We start from the raw sequence: 20,939 nt of genomic DNA on the forward strand, positions 1-20,939 counted from the left end.
AAACATCTGACTGATGTGATACAGCTTGTTTGTTTGTTTATTTTGAACTAGTTCGGGGACTCTCATGTAGTTCATGAGGGAGATTTCCATTTCACTACTTCGTTGTTGTTATTGAATGAAATAAAGCAGAGTTGGATAGTCTCATTATTCAGTGGTATTGCTGATTATTATGATGCTTGAAAACAGAGAGTATCTGAGGTCCTTAGTTGTTGCTGTAAGAGATTGTATTATCAGTTTAGGCCTCTGATATTTTGTAATTTTGCACCCTTTTTACACACCTGATCTACCAGCAGCATGCTATGGTCTGATAGTCCTTTCTGATTCTGGCTTCCGTGGATTGTGAAAGAATTTGAGTACCCTAACTAGAAATTAGTGACTGTCACAAGTTGTCCTTCAGCTTCATCTTTTGGTTTTGCAATCCACTGAAGTCCACTTTGCAGTCCATTGAGTCACCAGACATGCCTTCACTGAACAGTGAATAAAGGAAACAAAAGGGATAGGAAAGAGGTAGAGTTTCATCATTACAGAAAAACGCTAGAGGTGAAGAGGCCTTCGTCCTTGTTTACAGAGCAACACATCTAAAAACTAGGTTTGATATTCACAGTTAGTTCAGTGTAGTTATTTACAAATATTTCCAACAATAAATATATTTCTCTGTAAAAATAACCTTTGGCCAAAACAGTAGTCATTCATATTTTAGAGAGTATCAGATGTACAGTCTACCAAGTAACTCAGGTTCACTTCACATATGCTACTGCTGAAAGCAGCTTACACATGTTTAATTTATGTGCCTTCAATGAGCATTAGAAAGTTACTTCAAAATATTGATTATTTGTAATCCAGACTCTTCAACAGTGTCTTCCACGCTCAGGAAGGTGAATATTATTGGTCATTTCTGAGAGTTAAGCAAGCAAGCCTTTCTATACCTGAAAGTATAGAAACCTGACCAAGTTTTGAATTCCAGTCAGCTAGCCTTGCATAAATTCTTAAAATAGGAATTTAACACAACTGAAGTAGGAAATCATACTGTATTTGATTTTTTTCTTTCTTAGAAAGCCCAGTTCCTTTGCAAAAAAATAAAGAAATATTATCTTCTGGGATATTTTATGCAATAGTAATTTCCACAGTACTCTATAGTTTGTCTGTCTGATTTTTTCACTTTCATTGCCATGAATTAGGTGTTCAGCTGAAATCCATTAGAATTACATGGATATAAGCCTCGTAACTGAGAGAAAAATTAGACGCATTGGTTCTTAGCTTTAACTCAAGAACCCATTTAATTATGGGATTTGAGGAGTTTGTAATTATCATTTAAATGTGATGTTTACTGATAAGAAATTACTATCAAGGTGAAATTACTATCACATAATGCACGTGTGAAATTTTACTGACACCTAACAGCTAGTTCAGTGACACTAGACTCCTTCAGCCAAGAGGAATTTCATTTGCACAGAAAAAGTGATTTTTTTCCTCAGGGCCTTTGGATTCTCTGTGAAGGGCCTGAGTGAAGTGTTTCTTCTGCTAACTTGAGAACATGTTTTCCAGAAAGGATCTCAAATCAATTTTTATTTCTATAAAAATATTTCTTCTTTAATTATTAATTTCATTTTCATTTGCTTTTTTTCTATAACGTGCTTTTCCTGCAATGCAATAGCGAGGCCCGAGAATTGTAACTGAAACATGTGCTTGTTTCAAATACAGAGCAAAGTATACTATTGCCTTCCATAGGATGGCATCATCTTCTTTTGACATTAATGGCATTCATTTCCTTTTCTACTGCAGTTTGTAGGCTATTATGTTGTAAATACAGCAATACACAATACATGTACTGAGCAACAGATGATTTCAAACTTTTCTGTGAAGTGTACTTTCTTTTAGGAGCAGTGAGGAAAACTTTAAAAATTTCATTTCAGATTACAGGTTTAGTTTACTTTGGCAGTAATATGGGTGTGGAATTTTTCTGCTTGGAGTCCTAGTATTTTTCCTCTTGGTCCTGGTCAGTAATACTGTGCAAATAGTTTTTCCTGTTGCCATTTTTTTGGTGCATCTGGGCTTTGCTGGAAAATTAAAGCAAAGGAAGAACATATATTAAATACAGTACATAAATTTTACACTGAAAAACAAACATTTAGTGGAAAAGGTGAATTGTGTTAAAAAGATCGGCAAGTCTGAGACGTAAATGCAGTTTTGGATTTCACGTTTAATACGGCGGAATGGTTCCAAATGCAGAATAAGGAATGTGCTTGTTCACATGCAGCTGCTGCACACCAACAGAGAAGGGCCGCCAGGAACGTGTGCATCAGTGCCGTCCATCACCTCAACAGCAGTAACACTCACCCCACAGGGAAATGAAAGAAAAAGCACGTCACAAACATGTAATGCAATTTCCTATTAGCCTTGCAAGGCACACGTTCACTCGATAACATTAAGCAATCCCAGAATATTGCTTCTATTGACTGATGAGGTATAGAAATTGTGTTAGCATTTAACTGCCACGTGCCAAACGGCCTACTGTGATTTCTAACAGAACTATTTCAACGTCTCTTACATGAGGTCAGCACTGTAGCCGCAGAGGGCGGGCTGCGCAAGACACAATGCGGCAGCCCCCCCGAACTCCGCTACTGTCCGTTCGGGTTTTTGTACGAAGGGGCCCCAGGACCGCCGGCCCCTCGCCAACGCCGTTGTTTCGGGGGGAGCGGCCGCCCCTCGCCGTTCCTCCCGCCGCGAGCAGCCCGTCCCTGCCGGTGCCCCCCGCTCTCTCGGCGGGGAGGCCGCGGCCGTGCCCGCGCCGGGCGCGGGTGGCTCCGCAGCGCCTCAGGCCCCTCGCCGGAGGCGTCCGTCAGGTGCGGGGCCGCGGCCGGGGCAGCGCCGCCTGCCGCCTCTGCCCGGGCTCGGCGCGGCGCCCGTCGGGGCAGCGGCAGGGGCACAGGCGGCGCCGGCCACACCTGCCGCGGGCGCGGGGCCGGCTGCCGGGAGGGAGGGAGCGGGAAGGGACGGCGGCGGCTGGAGGAGGAGCAGGCGGCGGCCACGTCACTTTCCGCGGCCGCGTGTTTACGTGGAGAGGAAGATGGCGGCGCCGGTGGCTCCGCCACGGCAGCGCCCGTCGCTGTGAGACGGCAGGAGCGCGCGAGGGTGTGCGCGCCGCGCCGGGCTGTGCCGCGGGGGCGGGGTGGGCCCGCCTCCGGCCGCCGGTAACGCTCTGCTCTGCCCGCACAGGCGCCATGGAGGACGAGGAGCGGCTCAAGAAGCTGGAGGCTGGGAAAGCCAAGGTGAGAAGCGGCGGTGGTGGCGGCCGAGGGGGCCGGAGAGGCAGGGCCGGGGGGCGGGGGAGCGCGGCAGGGGCTCGGCTCGGCGGCCCGCGGCGAACAAAGCGGCGGGCGGAGGAGGCGCTTTGTGCTGCCTGCGCCGCCGCCGCTGGGGCTGCGCTGGGGAGCGGCTGGGGGCTCCGGGCCGCTTCTCTGGCGGGGGCGGCAGCAGCCCCCCCCCCCCCCCCGGCAGGGCCCCGCGCCGCCTGCCCCGCGGAACCGGGGAAGGGCCGAGGAGCAGCAGAGCTGAGCTCGTTACCCCTTTAAACTTGCCACGCACATTCCCGTTTGCCTTTTAAAACCGAGCAACTCCCTGAAACAAAAATCCTATAAAACCTTCCAGGAAGTTTGAAAAAACGCCAGCTGGCTCTCAGTGTGGCACTAATGCGGTGAGATGGTATTAGGAGGCAGGGAGTTAAAGACGCTTCCATCTCATGTGGTGCGGTGCGTTTGTCAGTTATTTTAATACGCCGGATAGTATAAATGTGAGTGGCTTCCAGAAGTTAACGGTAAGGTCTCATCACCTTGAAGCCAGTGGTTCCCGGAGGCTTAGCGTGCCGTGGTCACTGCACGGGCAGCTGCTTATACTGTAGGTAGCCTGCTCATCGGGGTGTTAATCGGGAGCTTATGGTTTTACTCTTCAGTGCGGCTCAGTACACCCTGGCTGTAAAGCACTTCTTCACCTTGTGGGCAACAGGCCCGAGTTAACCGTGATCTAAGAGTTCATCCGTCTTAATTTAAAAAGCTGTGATACGGTCAGTGGCATAAGGCCATTATCAGCACTCGTAAATAAATAAGGTAAAAGTGTTTTGACATTCAGTATCGCTTTGTTCCTCCCAGCAATTATTGCTAAAGGGTAGATTTAGAACCTTGTAAATCAGTCATTCACGAAGATGCAGATTTAACTTGGCATAGGCTAGCAGTGCACCTAGTGAAAAGAAAAAACAAAGATAAAGCTACAAAATAGCAGCATTGTCTTGCTGTTATAATCTGCAGAAAAGTAGCAGTAGTTCAGCTGTTAAGTACTGAATAGATATTTTTGCTGTGTTATCATAAACTTTTTGTAACTCTGCACCTGTTTCTGTTTCTCTTGAAGCAGTGGTCAAAAGTATCAAGAAACTCTTGTATATGGAACTGTATATAGAAGAATTTGTTCTTAAACGCTTAGAGCAAAAATGATGTTATGCAGTGCTTTTAAAAGATACTGGGACAGATCAGGTGGCTGGTACTGGTGGCAGTCTTGCGTTCTTTTGCACCTAGCATGGCTAATTCTTTTTCAGAAAATTAAAAAGTAGTCCACAAAGAAAAAGGTTGAGGTAAATCTCTCATTGTTCTTGTGATTTGTAACAATGGCAAATTTCACTGGGATGTATATCTTTCTGTCCCTGTCTGACAATTACTGAAAAGTCAACCCAAAGCCAGGACTCCAGCATAAATGCAGTGGTTTCCATCTTATTTTGAGAAAATACATGTATACATTTTAGTAGTTTTGTTGCACTTTAGGAACAGTCATAACTCTCACCCTTCTAGCCTTCTCTGACTGAAACCTAATGACGACCTTCCTGTAAGTATTTGCCTGAAGACTTGCATATACCATGCTTTTAAACATCCCTTGTGGTTTAAGTCATTATAAATTTTTAAATCTATGTGATTTACGTGGTAAGGGACTATAAAAGCAGTGTCAGTTGTTCCGATTTTCATTAGTCTTCTATTTATGCCTTTTTTACACGTGAGTGGTATAAGTAAATTTGTTGTACTGCAGAGGCTACGTTACGCTCTTCCAGTGACAAGCATCGCTGATGAAGATGGAAGAAATTCTGTTAGCTGAGAATGGAAGTAGCAACTGCTCCTCCAGCCACTTCTCTCCTCCCTCTGTCCCCTTCCCCATATAAACACATTCACAGTACTGTGCTCAGTATTGCTCCCCACATTGTTTGGCTTTGATGCCAAACTTTGATGTTTGTAATGCAAACCATAGTAGCATGCATCCAAAAACCTTTTGAGCCTAACCACTGAATGTTCTTTAAATAAGATAGCTGGAAAAATATATTACAGTATGTATTGTGCTAAAAGCAGATATTGCTTTACTTCAGATACCTTGCTGTTGCTCTCAGAAATAATACATTTTACGTATAAATAAGATATGACGTAAACTGTGGGATGGATGTTGGTAGTTGAGGGAAGCCAGTAGAAGAGTCTAGTAGACGCTATGGAGGTTCGACAGTGGATTTGTTATTCGAAAATGGGACTTATGTTCTTGTTTTTTTTCTCTAAAGTAGATAGCTAACTACTACGAAATTTCAGTTTATGCAAAATGAATTTTCTGTTAAACAATCGTCTGGTTGTTTTCTGATCATAATTTTCAGTAGGAAAGCTTTGAAATTTGGTTTTCTGTGAACTTACTTGCTGTGGAACTTTACTTATTTTTTATTTTATTCTTGATGTTGTGTTAGAATTCTGTCTGTCTGCACAAAGCTTGCGTAGAGAAGCGTATATCAAATGGGTTTTGTGCAAAGGAAGGTCCTTTTCTTTGAGTCTTTTTTATTCATGTTGGAAATGAGAAGCTGCTTTGTGTGTCTTCTCTTGATTGAATGGAGCTAAGTGTACGCAAGCCTGGCTCTGTACGAACACATCAGCCTTCTCCAGTAGACCATTTAAAAAAATGGAATAAAAAGCTCTTAATGGAGATTCACCAACGTTCATGTGTATTTGCTGATGTTTTTCTTTCTCTCTCTTTTTTTTTTTTTTTTTTTTAAGAATACAGCAAATCTTTTTCATGAGAGTGACAACTTATGTTGCTATTCTGGCTTTGAAAATCCCACAAAAGCAAGGGATGCATGAAACTTAAGCGCAGTAAATTACACGCTCCCTTTTCCAGGCCTATAGTCATTCATTTTCCTTGCCATAAGATGAATATGCTGAATATTAACCTTGCCTCTGTAGATGTCTGTCTCCTTTACTCATTAAAGTGGTCTCTCTTGTGCCTTTAGAAATCTCCCGTCTTCCAAAACAAGCAATTTCATCTTAGATCTGAAATTGATTATGTTGGAGAAAGGAAAGTATTGGTTAGAATCCAAGAAAGATGTTTGTCAGAACAGCTAGTTAAGGGAAACCATGTGGACTGTGATAGAAGGTGGAAGTGAAATGTGTGCCAGCAAGGGAAGTATTAGATATGTACTGTTAAGTTGATCAGTGCCCAAAAACGCAATGAAATTAGAAATCAATCAGCTATGTTGTGTGCCTTACTTCAGAGATTCTAGAATATTGTTGACTGCCTGAGATAGCGTAGACTTACCTGATTTTACAAAAGACTAGACTAGGTGATTGATGAAAATCTTGGTGTGATATTTACAAACACGCATAGTATCTGTGCATGCACGTGTATCAGTTTGCTTGGAAATCTCATCTAACATTAAAGTGGATGCTATTTACGATAATTGGATATGTTAATTTCATATATTTATTTAGCAGCTTAGCAGCTGGCTTTTCTTACCAAGATTTTGCACTATTTTGATCAACTTTCAAAACTCTATGGAGTCGTTTGCTAGCTTCAGAATGACAACTGCGGGGACTCAGATGACCTTGTGAGAAAATGGCTAAGAGTATTTTGGCAAAACTTTTGAAAAGTCCTTAAAAGTTCTGGTTTTATTTGTATATATAAACATATTAAAAGGCAGGCAGTCTGGCAGTTTTATAGAGAAGGCCAGATAGAAGGCATACTTTCGGAAGGCACTGAAACACGCAAGTGTTATAGCTGGTAAAATTAAGAGATTTGAAGCAGTCCAAAGCCAGTTTTATAAGAGAGTCCATTTTACAATACTGAAATTTTGTTCCTAAAGTATTTAACTATATGCTTTTCTCATGTTGAGGATCTTGGTTAAATTTGTGTTGGGGAACGGTGTGCTCCTTAGCTATTTTTTATTTGTTTGTTCCCCCTCTGGGGGTGGGGGGGGAAGATACTTACCAATTTACTTTGTAAGTTCTCCTCAGCTTCAGGTTGGTTCAGGACTTAAGGTCTTATGCTAGAAATAGCTTTATTTCATGTCCTGAGTTTCACAGTTCGGTGCATGGTTGTAAAACATTCTTGCTGCTAGAGTTGAAGAAAACATGCAATTGTTAATAAGCCTTAAGAAATTAAGGAGCTATCTGGATTAGTTAAACACTTGAGCACAGAATAAGCAATGTAAAAAGCTTTTGATCGCTACCGGAGAATCACTGAGCAGACAGAACAGTAAAGTTGCTTTGTGAAGCTCTGGTGATGCTCGGTAGACAAGTATTACAGGTTCTATAGCTAATTTGATAAGATGCTTTCACAAATTGAATAGTAAGAAGGAATAATTACCTATTTTGTCTTCTGGTCATGTATGTGAATGTTTGTGGTGGGTGAAGATAAGAATGGTATAATATAACTAAAATAATATTGCCTGTTAGCATCTGAGAATGCTTCCTACTTGCATACTTGCGTCATACTTTTTTGAGGGAAGAAAAAGATTTTTACCTCCTCGTCTGAGCGCATGAGACTGAGAAATTTCAGATCTTTCAGACAAAGCTGTTGATCAGTTTTTAATTTAAAAGACTAAAGCAAAGTATGGAATGATTATGCTCCGGGGTAATTAAAGGTCTAGTTTAACATGCCCAGCATAATTTAACATATAGATTGTGTTTATAAAACACAGCCCTTTAAGATCCCCTGTAATTTACCTGAAGAAGGGAAAAAGAGACAGTATTTCCCTGGTTATTAAGAGTGCTTCATCACAGAGGGGGGAAAAAATAAATTAGAACCTTAGATTTCATTAAGAACTAGACTACTAACCTGCCTTATTTTGCTTTACAGACTACTCATTTTGCTTATCTTCTGTTTGCCTCCAGTAAGTCGATCAAATAGAGTTAAACAGAACCCTAGAAACAGGAATTTTCCTTTTTGGTCTGCGCTTTCTTAATCTGCTTTACTTTTAAAATAAATCGTATCCAACTGTATTTTGAAGTACTCATTTCGTCATAACGCCCCACTGCTTACTAGCACTCTTCACAAATTATGGAGGAGAACTATGTGGCCTAAAAGTTCCCAGAATGGTGATGATATAGGGGTATGTCTGTATCCGAAGATGATGTATGTGTATTGGACAAGACGGGAAGAAATTTGAGGAGGACGTAGGCTAACTTACAAGAGTCTCCTGGAAAGGTGTGGGTGAGCTTTAGCTGAGCAGCTGTGAATCAAAACTACCTGATCTGTTTGTTTTTAAAGAAGCAGGAGAGTGCAGTGAAACCATGAAAAAGCACTATAACAAAGAAATGGACTCAAGGATGAGGACAAATAGGGATAGGCAGCCTAATGATTGAAGTTTTTAATAGGACTTTGATGCTCTCTTGAGAATAAAAGAGCTACCTCCTCATTAGGGTTTTCTTAGTGGGTTTTTTCCCTAAAAAAAAAACCCACCTCAAGACCCTTGTGTATTTAAATGTGTTTTTCTTCAAGTTGCTTCCAGACATTATTTGGTCCCTGTAAAAAAAAAAAAAAAAAAAAAAAAAATAGTACTTGAGTTGAAATTCTGGATTCCTGTCTCTCTAGCAGCTGGTATTCCTAGCACTTTTTGTCAGTATGTTCTCCGTTTCCTTCTGTTTCATGGGTGTGATCCCTAGTCCCACGTTCCAGAGTTCTATTCTTGCTTTTGATACAGGCCTTAATAATTTAAATGCTATTGCAAATACACACATTCAAGACTCTAAACTAGCTGACTACCTTACATTAGTGATGCAAAGTAGAATGAGCTTGATTTAATACTTGCTCTGTTCTGAGGATACAGGTAAATATCATTTCAAAATAACCTTTGTTCTGTACACAGTTTAGAAAAAATTGAACCTTAATCCAAGATGTCTACTGAATTTGCCCTTTTTCACAAAAATGGAGAAATAAGACAACACAGTGTTCTTAGCACTCTGAAAGCCAAAATTACATTATAAAAATGGAATTCAGTATGTTTTTTTGCTGCTTTATGTGTAAAGAGTAGGAGTTACAGAGAAGAAAACATGAAATAGCTCTTCACCTACATTCAAGATGTTCATTTCAGCAAAATTCTCTTTCCTGTTTTTATAGTCTGCTTTCCTAACTCTTTATTTTCTTAATGTGGGTGTCACAATAGCAAGATGTCTAATTAAGGCAGCATTATTTTCCCTTCAGTTGCAACAGTATTTAGACAAGTTTTTTTTTTTGTTATTGTTGGTTTGGTTTGTTTTTTTTTAATACTGATTTGAAAATAAGTGTGATCACTACCAGAAATTGTTTTTTTTAATACTGATTTGAAATAAGCATGATCACTACCAGAAATGGGTTTTTTTAATACTGATTTGAAAATAAGCATGATCACTACCAGAAATTCTTTCTAAAGTGATTTCACTGAAGCATCTGATATTCTAAGGGAAACAAATTGGACCTTCTGATGTCTGTAGGTGTTACCAAAAAGTCCTGTATTTTTTGCACCCAAAATATCCTTATAAGTGTGTGCTTTTAAATATTTGTCTGGACAGACATCAGCTGAGGAATAATATATGGTTACTATAGCATCTTGCTCTTTGGAATAGTGAAATATCTGAGAAAAATGAGGACAAAAGTAGGCTGCTGAAGTAGGTCCACCTTTATTATCCTACTTTATTTTCAATATAAGATTATATATTAATAGCATAATTATTGGGCATCCTCATAGCAGCTGAAAGCTCGAATTTAATTTTCTGCCCCATAGGTAGAGTTTTCAATATATTTTTTCCATTGTTTCTAAATCATATAGTTACTGGAACCGGCTAATGGAATACTTTGAATTTGCAAATATATTTGCAAATAGTTTGATAAATGAATCACAGTTCAATAAAATGCATCTGATAAATGCAGTCTTTTGACTACTGTGCTGAAAGCTGAAACACACGACAAATCTATCTTAAAGCTTACTGTGATGAGACGCTTGTATGTTTACGGCAAAGTCCTAGCATGCCATATTTTGATGGGGGTTCTTTTTTTCTTGTTTCTCAGAAGAAACCTTAGTCTTCATTTTCACATGATTTCTTAGGAAGACAACATTTTATAGTATTAACTGCCTTTTCTACAACCAGTGGAGAAAGGACACAAGTGTTTGGTAAAATTTTAAGATTTCTTAGAACTCTTTTGCTTCTGAGAAGTGTGCTGTCTTTTTTTCCTGCTCTTCCTCTCTTATGAAGAGAAACCCCAGCAAGCTTCTGAAGAGAACAAATACAGAAGTTGTCAGCTGGACAAATAAATATGACAATCTGGAAACAAAATATCAAGCTTGGAAAGTAGGGGAAGTGACTACAGAACAATTGTAATAACCCTAAGATGTTGCATGGTCATAAAACAGCAAGGAGGTAGTCTCTTGGACCATGCTCCCAAATCTCAATACATGAAGAAATATAAGAGTCTTCACAATTAGAGGTGATAATTTTAGAGGTTGTATACCGCCTTGGCAATATTCACAATGGAAAATGCATTTGATGAAGACTAAACTGTCATGGCTAATTACTCGGTATCTCCAAAACTACAATCCTGAGGTAAAAAGCCCCAAAAGTTACTGAAATTGAAGAGTCAGAGCAGATGGGATTCTGAGCCCACTTCTGTGCAAATATTGATAAACAGGTGTTACAGAAAATAAGCAGATTAAATTGCAAGAGAGCTTACCGACATTTGACTTTTCTGGTAGGCTGTAACTTAACAGAAATGGTTGTCACTTGATTTAGGCCTAGTTTTGTTTTTGAAGCGTTTAGTTGTCCTCAAACTCTTGCTTCTCTGTGAAGAAAGCTCTTGCCTCTGACTGCAAAGCAACAAGGAAAGAATTATTAAACTCATTTATAGTGCTGGAGTCAGGTAGCTGAATTAACATTAATACCATCCACTGAGAATGTATATTTTAAATTAAAAGTTATATAAGAGAAATACCTTACTGCTGTAGGTAACGCTCCATAAAACTAACAAGACAACTCTCTGGATATGTTAAATAGTATGTTGCAGTAGCTAGCACAGTTAGCTGTGTTCTAAGAGATAAAGGAAATCTTTAAGCAAGACTCTTCAGAGGGGATTTGTTTCCTAGATTTTCTTCATTACTTGGAATATATTCCAGTAATTCAACTTTGTGCCTTTTTAAAAAAAGCAAGGTCCACAAAGAAGTAAAGTCTGTCTGAAATTTTGTGAGCAATACCGGTGCTCTCGTGCGCCTACTTTTCTCTCTAATAATTCAGCATCGCATTAAAATAACACAAGCCTGTCAAGTCTTGCACACTGAGCATAAAATGCATGCAGTTGGTTCTCCCCGTATGTCTGATCTGCTCCTCACAGAGCTGTATCTCACAAATATACTGAGTTTGGTGGCATTATTCTCACTCTGTCTCTTCAGTGCCAGACGTGCCACATGGTATGAATTCATTTAAAAATTAGATAAAAATGGGAAGTACAGCTCAGCTGACTTGTTTTAAAGTACTTTCCAGTTTGTAGAAAGAAAAACACATTTCAAAAACTTACTTTTTTATGAAGTGAAGATTTAAAGTTTTATTTAGTTGCATCCAAAGTTAGAGCACTGAGGCAGCCAGAACTCCTTGCAATAATTTATTAAAAATGTATATAAATTCTCCAGACTACTTTGAAAATCTCAACACTAATGGTTGTCAAATGATTGCCTCCGATAACTGCGTGGATGTCATCACATCACTTGTGTTTATTATCAAGGAGTGGCTCTTGTTCCCTGCGTAGCCTGAACTGCATTTGAACTGTTGATTTGTAGCTGAGAAGCTGTTTGTCTTGTTGCCAAGTATATAACCTCAAATTCTGTAGTAATTCCATGTCACTGCTTGGCTTGAGAAAACTGATGATCTTGTGTTGATTTTTATTAAAGTCTGTATTTAGACAGTCCATTATTTCTGAAAGTGCCTTTTTCTTTCAGATTTCTTTTGTTAATGAGAAATGTAAATATGAGCAAAACTATTCAGATCTTATTAGTGCTTCATTTCTTTTTTTTAATATAGTCTCTCTACCTTTCAAGTTAGCTTGCTCAATTTTTGCTCCTTAAATATCTCTGAAGTAGATACATTTCTTTGTAAGAGGATACACTGTAAAGTGGGAAAAAAAGCTAGAAGTAGTCCATGTAAATACAAGTAAAATGGCTTACAGCAGAGTAAAGCTTTTGCTATTACTTTTTTTTTTTTTTCCTGTTAGGAGAAAGAAGCTAAATTACACAGGACAGTTAAACAGGACTAAGGGTAATAGGTGGAGACTCAGACAGCAATTTGATAGTTAATGCTTTTTTTCCAGCATCCAGAGAACGGTCTCTTCAACACTTTTCAGCCAAGTTCTAGTACACTCTTCTTCCTTGTTTAGTTTATATGTAAACTAAATGTTGTAGTGTAGGAGAAAAGATAAATATGCCCTACTGTTAAATTTAGGTGTCCTGATCAGAAAAAACGTGCAGCAGACTGAAGCCCCATTCCTGCAGCATCAACACAAACCAGAAATAGCACATGCTTCTGGGAGTAAGTTTTCTTGCATCTAGCAATGTAGAGAAGTGTGGATAGACAGAACCTTTTAAGATGCAGATTGTCTGCAAGCATTTCATTAGGAGCCTGAATATTGTAGTTTTTTAAGTTAATTGGCATTTGCAATTGATTATTCAGTGTGTTATGTAGGAATGGACTAGATGAGCTGGAATGGAGTATTGATTAGAATCCAACAAGAAGGAGCAGTTCCCACACTACAGGTGTTCATCCAAAATGATCAGTTTTGTTTCTTGTGGGATTCTGATTAATATTCTTGTTTTTTGGAGAAACAGCAGTTCCACCCCACCCCCCAGAAGCTTTAATAATACACCATAACCAAGGCTGCAGGCATCGGTAAGACCTCTGGTCTTATCAGGGAGTCTCAAAAGACTGAAAAGTCTCAAAAGGAACTAGATTTGTCTAAATGAGTTGTTATTTAGTCTAAATTAAGCTCCTTGGGGAAAACAGATAATACAAGAGGAACTTTTGGTAAATAGGGCTGATCCAGGCAGAACTTGTTGCTAACACTTAGTGTGGTGTAGATTTTTGACACTGAGATGATTTTATAAGCAAGCTAAAAGCACGGTCTAGATATAATAATCATTTGATGGTTACAACCAAATGAAAAACTGTTCTTAGAATTATTTTTGTTTTAGTGGCTTATTCTCAAAGTCGGTGGTCTTTCAAGCAGAATCTTTCAGGGGCCTAATTGTGTCAGTTGGTATTTTCCTTACTGACTTGCGTAGTAGAAAGAAGGCACAGCTCACTGTAGGCAGTACCTGGCTGAGGTGGGTGGCAAATGCTTGGAAAAGGCTCAGAGTTCAAAATGATCTTGGCAAGCAGTCTGGTGACAAAAGGCCGTGGAAAAGATGCTCAGGACCTTCCTTGCCTCGTCTTTTTACTAGTAAGGACTGTCCGCAGGCTTCCCAGGTCCTTGAGTCTAGAGGCATCGTGAGATGACAATCAGCTGCTGCTTCAGTCTTTCCATTCTCTCCAAAATAAGTCTGTATGTTTGGGTATTGTCTCCAAGTACCCCTTCTCGAGGGAGAGAACGCCTTTTTGGTTTGGCTTAAAATATCCATGTAACTGGATCTGTGTGGGGAAAATGGATTCAATACTTTATTGGGAACCTACTGAAATTAATGTTCAGAATGCTATAAAACTGGTGAAAATCTGGTGATTTTTTTCCACAGTTGAAAATATAAACATAATGGTGTTCAACTTATGCTTATTTTGTATATAAGTGCATCTAAAACAAAATATGACTTAGTTTAGTAGTACCCAAAATCAAATCCAGTGCAAGTAATTTGTTTTTAGGATAGTATTGTTAGAAATCTGAGAGCTGGTGCTTTCCTTCACGAGGCTTTGTTTTCTGTTCTTCATAGTTTAAACTTTTTTTAAAAGGTCAGTCTTCACAAAACTGTAAAATGTCAACCTTTAACTTTTAAACACTTCACAGACAATTAACAAGCAGAAGAAAGTGTCTGTGTTACAAATATAAACTTGTTGCAAGTTGCCAGTAGTTTGACTGACAAGCCCTGTGTGGAGATCCTGGCAACTGTTGCTCTTGCATACTTCGGTGTTTTTATGATGGACTTCTAACTGGCAAGCGCAGGTGGCCATAGACTGTGACTTTTGTTTGTTTCTGAATTAGAGGAGACATATTTATCATTTCAGTTGCATTTTCTAAATATCATGTGTTACCCTCTCTGTATGGCTTTTGATTTTTAACTGTTAAGTTGTAGTGTGAGATTTTTGGATCCAACCTCTTTCATATTTTGCTAATAGTATTAACACAAAGGTTTCTGTGTCCAGCTTTTGAGATACTTTCAACGTTAGTTTTTTAAGTAATTTGCTTTTAAAGAATTAATGTTACTTTCTGGTAATAGCAACTTTTAAAAGTAACTCCTACAAATATTAATCAGATCTGACAATATCAGGCCTTTCTTTGCTGATAGGGCAGGATGTTCTACCACTAAATCAGAATCGACTGTTTCAGTGCTACCTCCTGAAGTATTTGGGACTGTTCTAACCCAGATTTCAAAAGCTATTTAGAGAAACGCTGTGAACTTCTTTTTGAAGGATCAGGCTTATTCTGCCCAGTCCAGAAAGTTCGGTACGCTATATAACACATACCGTTTTTTGCTCATAATCCTAGTCAAAATGAAGACTAAATTCTGTTTTTTAGGATGTGAATTCATAGCGTTCATTGCTATATATCCTTGGCAATCTGCTAAAAGTTTATAGAGAGGCTTGGAGAATTGTATGGTTTTTTTCCTTCAAAAGAAGCAGCAATAAAAATCTGAAGATACTCTGTAGGAACTTTTTTGTACTAGTTCATTTATCTAATTTATGTAAAGACAGTGTACTGCTTCTCTCTGAAGTTAACTATACAGTATATAATGCTTTAGGGCTCCCATAAAATTAAAACATCGCTTCTGCTTTGTTAAATGAAACCAGGTCTCTTATTGATGAATTACTTAATTTATGGGTAGGAAAGATTTTGAGGAGAAAAGAAAAGGGCTGAATGTGAGACCTGAGAATAAATTGTCCTTTACCGAAAGGAAATGTACTTCTCTCTTTCCATCTGTTATTACAGAAGTTTAGATTCATGTTTGAAGTTTGGGTGTAGAGAAAAGACAGACTCAGCTTTTGGCTGCCGTATGATCTCAGCTTATTTTTGGGGAGGAAGGGTGGCACGTGGACAACACAGAGAGTTTTAGTGACATGACACTGTTTTCATTACTTAAACTTTTCCTATTCTGCAAGGTGCTTCTCTTGACTCTAATTTTTTTTTTTTTTTTTTTAAGACCTGAGTATATTGGAATTAACATGCTAAGCTACTGATTCACAGTTGTTTTTTGGAAATAAATGGTTAGTTACCCTGGAAGAAGAATGCTAAGGGATTAAGTAAATCTCCAGCAGCTGATTTATATGCTAGTTAAGGAACAGGTGCTAAACCAGATGCTTTAAGCAGGAAATGAAGTGACACAAGCAATGCTCAGACTGCTGGTAATTTTTTTTTAATGTTGTGGGAGGCCACATACTGACTTGTGTCTCTGATAAATGTGCTCCTTTCCAAAAGTTGAGATTTTGAGTAGTTTGATGATTTGATGCCTCTATTTTATTTGATCGCCAAGTTGTACCATGCAGTAAAGCAATTTTTCTTTTGAAGCCCAATAGTTTGTTACCTCTGAATGGCCCTTAGCTCTTCACTTAGTCCTCTTTCTTATAATAATGGTATACACCTCTACGCTTTCTTTAAATAGTTCATTGTGAACAGTTCATGAAGTATTGTTCTGTAGATGAGAATGAGTAAAATTAATCCCTCTTGTAATTTGGTTGACTGCACTGGTTTTGTAGAAGTCAGCTGTGATAAATGTAAAGCCTAGCATGATAATTTTGCTGAACTAAGCACAGTACTGAGAGAAAAAAAATCATAAAATTGGAAGCTAATACGTAATTATAACACTTATGCAACACATGGCGAGTATCTCATTTGCCACCTGTTCAGGGAGCCTGTATCAGCTGTTTACTTCCAGAACACAAATTATTTCACAAGGCTAATTTGATCGAGAGCTTAGTGGAAAAAAGTACTTAAAATCTTAACTGAATTCGTAATTGTACAACCTTACCAAAAAGTGCCACTGCTTAAGCTCGCTTTAGAGTTCATGTTTATGATGTAGTGTGCTAATTGTGGTTTGCAGTCTAGTGCTTTTTCTGCCAAGTCCATTTTGTAGAAATTACTTAAATCTATCTCAGTGGCTGAAAGCCGTGGTACCTTTGGCAAGTTCCAGAATTTTGTTTTACCTTTGCCTTCGTGTGGTTGAGTTTATTGAACATAAGGTTTTGTACACCAGTAGATGGTACACAGCAATTTAGTTTCCATCCTTTCGGTGTCACGTGAAGAGTAACTAATGTAGTCTACTACATGCCAGAAATGGCTCAGTTTTATTAGTTATTCATAAGTGCTGACATAATAGCTGGAAGGAAAGCAGCTCTCTGAATTTTGACTACTTTTCATGAAGACCGTGAGATCATCTTCTCACTCATCTAAGAAGCTAAGGTGACATAGCTAAGGCTGTGTCACCTTTTAGGGCTCAAAGCTTTTATTTGTGCTCTTGTGTGTCGTAGCCTCTCTTACTTACTGCTCAGCTCTTAAGAGCAGTGGTTTTATATCTTGATTTAAACAGCCAGAGATTAAATTGTTTATTTTCTTCTTAAGAGTTTGTGTCTTTTGGTTGTATCAGCAAAACATGTCACATCCTGTATTTTCATTCATTAGAAAAGTGATACTAAAATCATACTTAGAGACTTCCATGTACACTTAAAACAGTGAGTGCCTTAGTTAAGATGTAAATGTTGACAGGAGTCTTGTTCAGGGCAGCAGGCTGAAGTACGCTTATGATCCCTACGTGGATGTCACAGGTGAAGTTACCTAGTGCAAAGAAAATCATATGACTCTGATGTTAAAAACAAGCAATTTAGCAAAGTAACCAATAACACTTTTTAAGTTGTTTTTTTATAATGTTGAAATGTAGTTGAAACTTTTTTGTCTCTTTTGTTAGAATTCGCTTGACCAGATTTTAGCTCTGGCCTGGAATTTCCTGGCTTTGGCAGGTAGGATAATTTTAGAAAGCCTAAGCGAGGAAAGGGGGAAAATCTTTTCCCTGCTGAGGACTGAAAGATTTTCTTAAACAAATTCCTTAATCCGTTTGTTAACGTTATGATAACTCCTCCTCCTTCCCCACCTTTCCCCCAGAATTTGTTTCAAAAGGTCATAGGACGCTTTGTCTCTGCACCATCGTTTTTTCACCCTGGCTGAGGAAAGCTTTGGAATCCAGTTTTTGATTACAGTTTGTGTTATGAGTAAACCCAGTAGAAGCGAGAGTGCATTTCTGTCATTGTATAACCCCCAAATCTGGTTCCTTTTGCCTCCCCGCTATTATGGAGCCTTTGAAACTCTAGGTGAGCAAGTAAAGTATTGACAAAAGTGAAAGAATACGCCTTTGAGGTGTTCCTCCCTTAGCGTAAGGGAGAGTGGTTCTGTTTAGATCAGCTGCCTTGGCCTTGGTGCAAGGAGGGCTACTTGCTTGTTTCAGGCTTCTAGCCACGGATGCTCTGTTCCTCTTGCAGAACAGCATGAAACAAGCTTTTTATTTTCCTCTCTTTTTTTGTCACTGGCAACTTTGCCTAATCCATTTGATTTTCTCTCTGTTTTGGGGAAATAAGGTGCCAGTGTGGACCAAATGCTTTTTTCACCCTGCTTATCCGCAGTGGCAGTTATACAGCACTCAATATGAGACTGATTAAAAAATGGATAGGAGCAACATAAAAACATGTACGTAGAAGTAGGTTAGTTAAGAGGCCAATAGGGCAATTTTTTAATTTTTAATTTGAGTCCTTGTTTTTCCTGTAACAGCGTAATATTGAAATGCTCTTGGTGTATTTGTCTGGATCATTGTAACCGGACATAAGAGTATTTTCATACGCTTAACTTTCATTGCTTGTCCAGGAAAAAAAGAACAGCTCTAATGAACTTAGCTATTCCTAGGTCTGTTCCCATTTAAATTCTTGGGATGACCAGACCAGGTCAGAACCACACTAATTCTGAGGCTTTCCAGCTCCCAGTGCCATCTGGATGGGTTCATTCAAGTTCAGTGCCCTTGATTATAGTGTTGACAACAGTACTCCCTGGCTTAATGCAAACTGCTAAAAAGAAGGGGGAATTTTCGTGAGTGCTGTTTCTCTCACTGTATCTTGAGTGGTCCTCTGTGGTATTCCACTATGGCTGTAAGCAGTGGTGATCCTCTTGGCTTCATGCAGAGTGCTGCAAAGGAGCAGCTGTCCCTTGAGCTGAGACTCTCAAGCTTGTACAGACTGTAGAGTCTCCTTTTGGAAATTTTCATAGTCTTCTGGGCATCCTCCAATACTAATGAACCTCTTTAAGTCCTAATTAATGCAGCACTCTAAGATCTTGCACATGTAATTTGGGAAAAATTTGAGTGCAACATATGAATGGGTAGATTGGAAATACCTCATTCCTGGGTGATTATTTTCTTGTTCATTCAACCTAAAGTTTCCGATTTAGTAAATTCAGCTTCTGTTGAAAGGAACAAATAAACTGAGGCTTCATCTACATCAAAGGACAACCAGATTCAGACTTTTGCAAGGAACGTTCTTTGCTTACAGGACAATCCAAATTTTCAGCTACAGGACAGAATAAGTTGAACATACTTGTGAGTTGCTTGCTCGGTTATCATCTTTCTGCAGGTTTTTATCTTAGGATTTGGAAAGGCTTATGATGCTCTCCTATTAGTTGATTAGTGGAAAAGAATACTTTAAAGATTTTGGGGTGGCTTTAAATCAACCACTAGAAAGAGGTCCAATCATCCTCTATATTTGATTGTTTTTCTTTCACGTCTCCCTGGACCATCTTTTCCTCAGTATAAGCCTCAGGAACCTGGAAGATGCAGACGACGCTGTAAACTTGTCCTTCAGGAGTGAGCGCTTTGGCAACTTAGTCCTCAGTACATAGACCTTTTGAGGCTATGCCAAAAAGCCACAAAGTGCCACTTTCTTGCCTGAAAATAAGGTTACCATCTATCCTGGTCTGCCTGCTTCTGAAGAGGTGTTTAACATCAAGCTTTTACAAAAGTTGGTGGTCTGCTAACAAGAGTTCTAAGCAGCCTAGGGGAAGCTGTACTGTCCAAATCTCAGTGTTGCGCTCTCTCCCACTTCCTTGTCCCTTTTTAGGGCCTCTCTTCTGCTGCAGTGGGACATAATATTGCTTTATATTGGAACAGTAAAAGTAGTTCGGATTCATCCTATGTGAGAGAGGTATTACAGCAGTTATGTTGTGGTTATCAGGGGGTGGAAGAGTGGGATAAATAGCATCTGACTTAAGGCCAGAGCAGATCTCCAGTTTCTGAATGATGTCTGAAAATTTGAAATTCGGGTTGGCCTTTTTGGTTTGTCTTTATTGGCTTGCAAGACACCACAGTCCAGACTTCATGGGACGTATATGTACTTCATAGGTGATCAAAACTAATCGCAGCTTAGGCCCCTGCTTTTTGGCCTTTTTGTGTCACTGAAAGCCTTTACTGGAATAATTGCTTTCCTGTGGTGAGGAGGAGTAGCTGACCTGTCATTACTAGGGCAGGTGAATCTTAAATGAATCTCTCTTAAGATGAGGTATTAGTCAGTCTTATTTTGAATCTTTCAGATTTGTTTTAGCTCTCAATAATCATTCAGAAATTATGCCTTTTTATCATTCAGTGGTGAGGGTTCAGTGAATTATAATTGGAAAAGCTTGAGCCTTTCTACCACAGGGCTGTTTATGAGGTTCAGTGAATCTCATGATACGCCTGAGTGTCATCTTGCACTTGTAGTGAAAGTCTGTCTAATTCTGGGCCATGTGGTAATTGTCACTGGTATGATACGGTTTGCCACACAATGCATGTCATACATTCAGATGCAGCTTAGAGCAGTCTCTTTTTAGCATTCACTCTGTGCACAGGATAATATCTCTTTCTCAGTCAAATTTATGGCCTTTGTGTTGATGGCAAGTCCCGAGCAGCATCTGCCAAAGAATACTAGTTCACTTTTGACTACCCTCCACGTACTTAGTTACAGATAATGCTCTTGTGGAGAATTTCAGTGTGCTAGATTGAAGGTTTAAGATACGCTATCTGCTGCTAAGTGCAATGTTTATGTCAAACCACTGAAGCTAACGGTTGTTTGTTAGGCTTACTGTGCCTTTTCTCCGCTGTATCATGAGACGACATTCTCAAATAATAACTGGTATTATTGCCATCAAGTTCGGTTTTACCAAACAGGATTGTGTGGCGTCTTTCCGGTATCAGGTAGCTAATCCTGAAATTGGTATATAGACAGTGGGGTTCATGTCATTTACCATGGTAGGCGATGACACTAGTCATTCAAGGTGATATAGCGTATGGAGATGCACAAGAGTGTTTTAATGACCAGCCAGGATTATGGCTGGATGTGCCCTGGATCTTATGGTTGAGGAGGATGATATGTATTTACTCCGAGTCCTTTCCTATTCAGAGTAGCTCACAAGGGAAAACAGAAAAAGCTGCTGTCAAT

At 39.3% G+C, this 20,939-nt stretch overlaps 1 protein-coding gene across 10 annotated transcripts in view; it reads left to right on the forward strand.

Moving 5' to 3' along the window:
* The first annotated feature begins 3,035 nt into the window (after window positions 1-3,035).
* AKAP9 (A-kinase anchoring protein 9) overlaps window positions 3,036-20,939 on the forward strand; it is a 125,164-nt gene continuing 107,260 nt past the window's right edge. For 5 of the 10 annotated variants that reach the window (XR_011139610.1, XM_068934795.1, XM_068934794.1 and 2 more), the window contains exon 1: window positions 3,074-3,269. Coding sequence is in view for 9 of the 10 variants with exons in the window: in XM_068934795.1 (XP_068790896.1) it covers window positions 3,222-3,269 (48 nt within the window). In the remaining variant the exon portion in view is untranslated. Of the gene's footprint in view, window positions 3,270-20,939 lie in introns of all 10 variants that reach the window. The other 5 variants (XM_068934792.1, XM_068934790.1, XM_068934798.1 and 2 more) reach the window with 5 other exon arrangements.

The sequence above is a fragment of the Struthio camelus genome, chromosome 2 (genome assembly GCF_040807025.1).
Source record: "Struthio camelus isolate bStrCam1 chromosome 2, bStrCam1.hap1, whole genome shotgun sequence".
Taxonomy (NCBI): domain Eukaryota; kingdom Metazoa; phylum Chordata; class Aves; order Struthioniformes; family Struthionidae; genus Struthio; species Struthio camelus.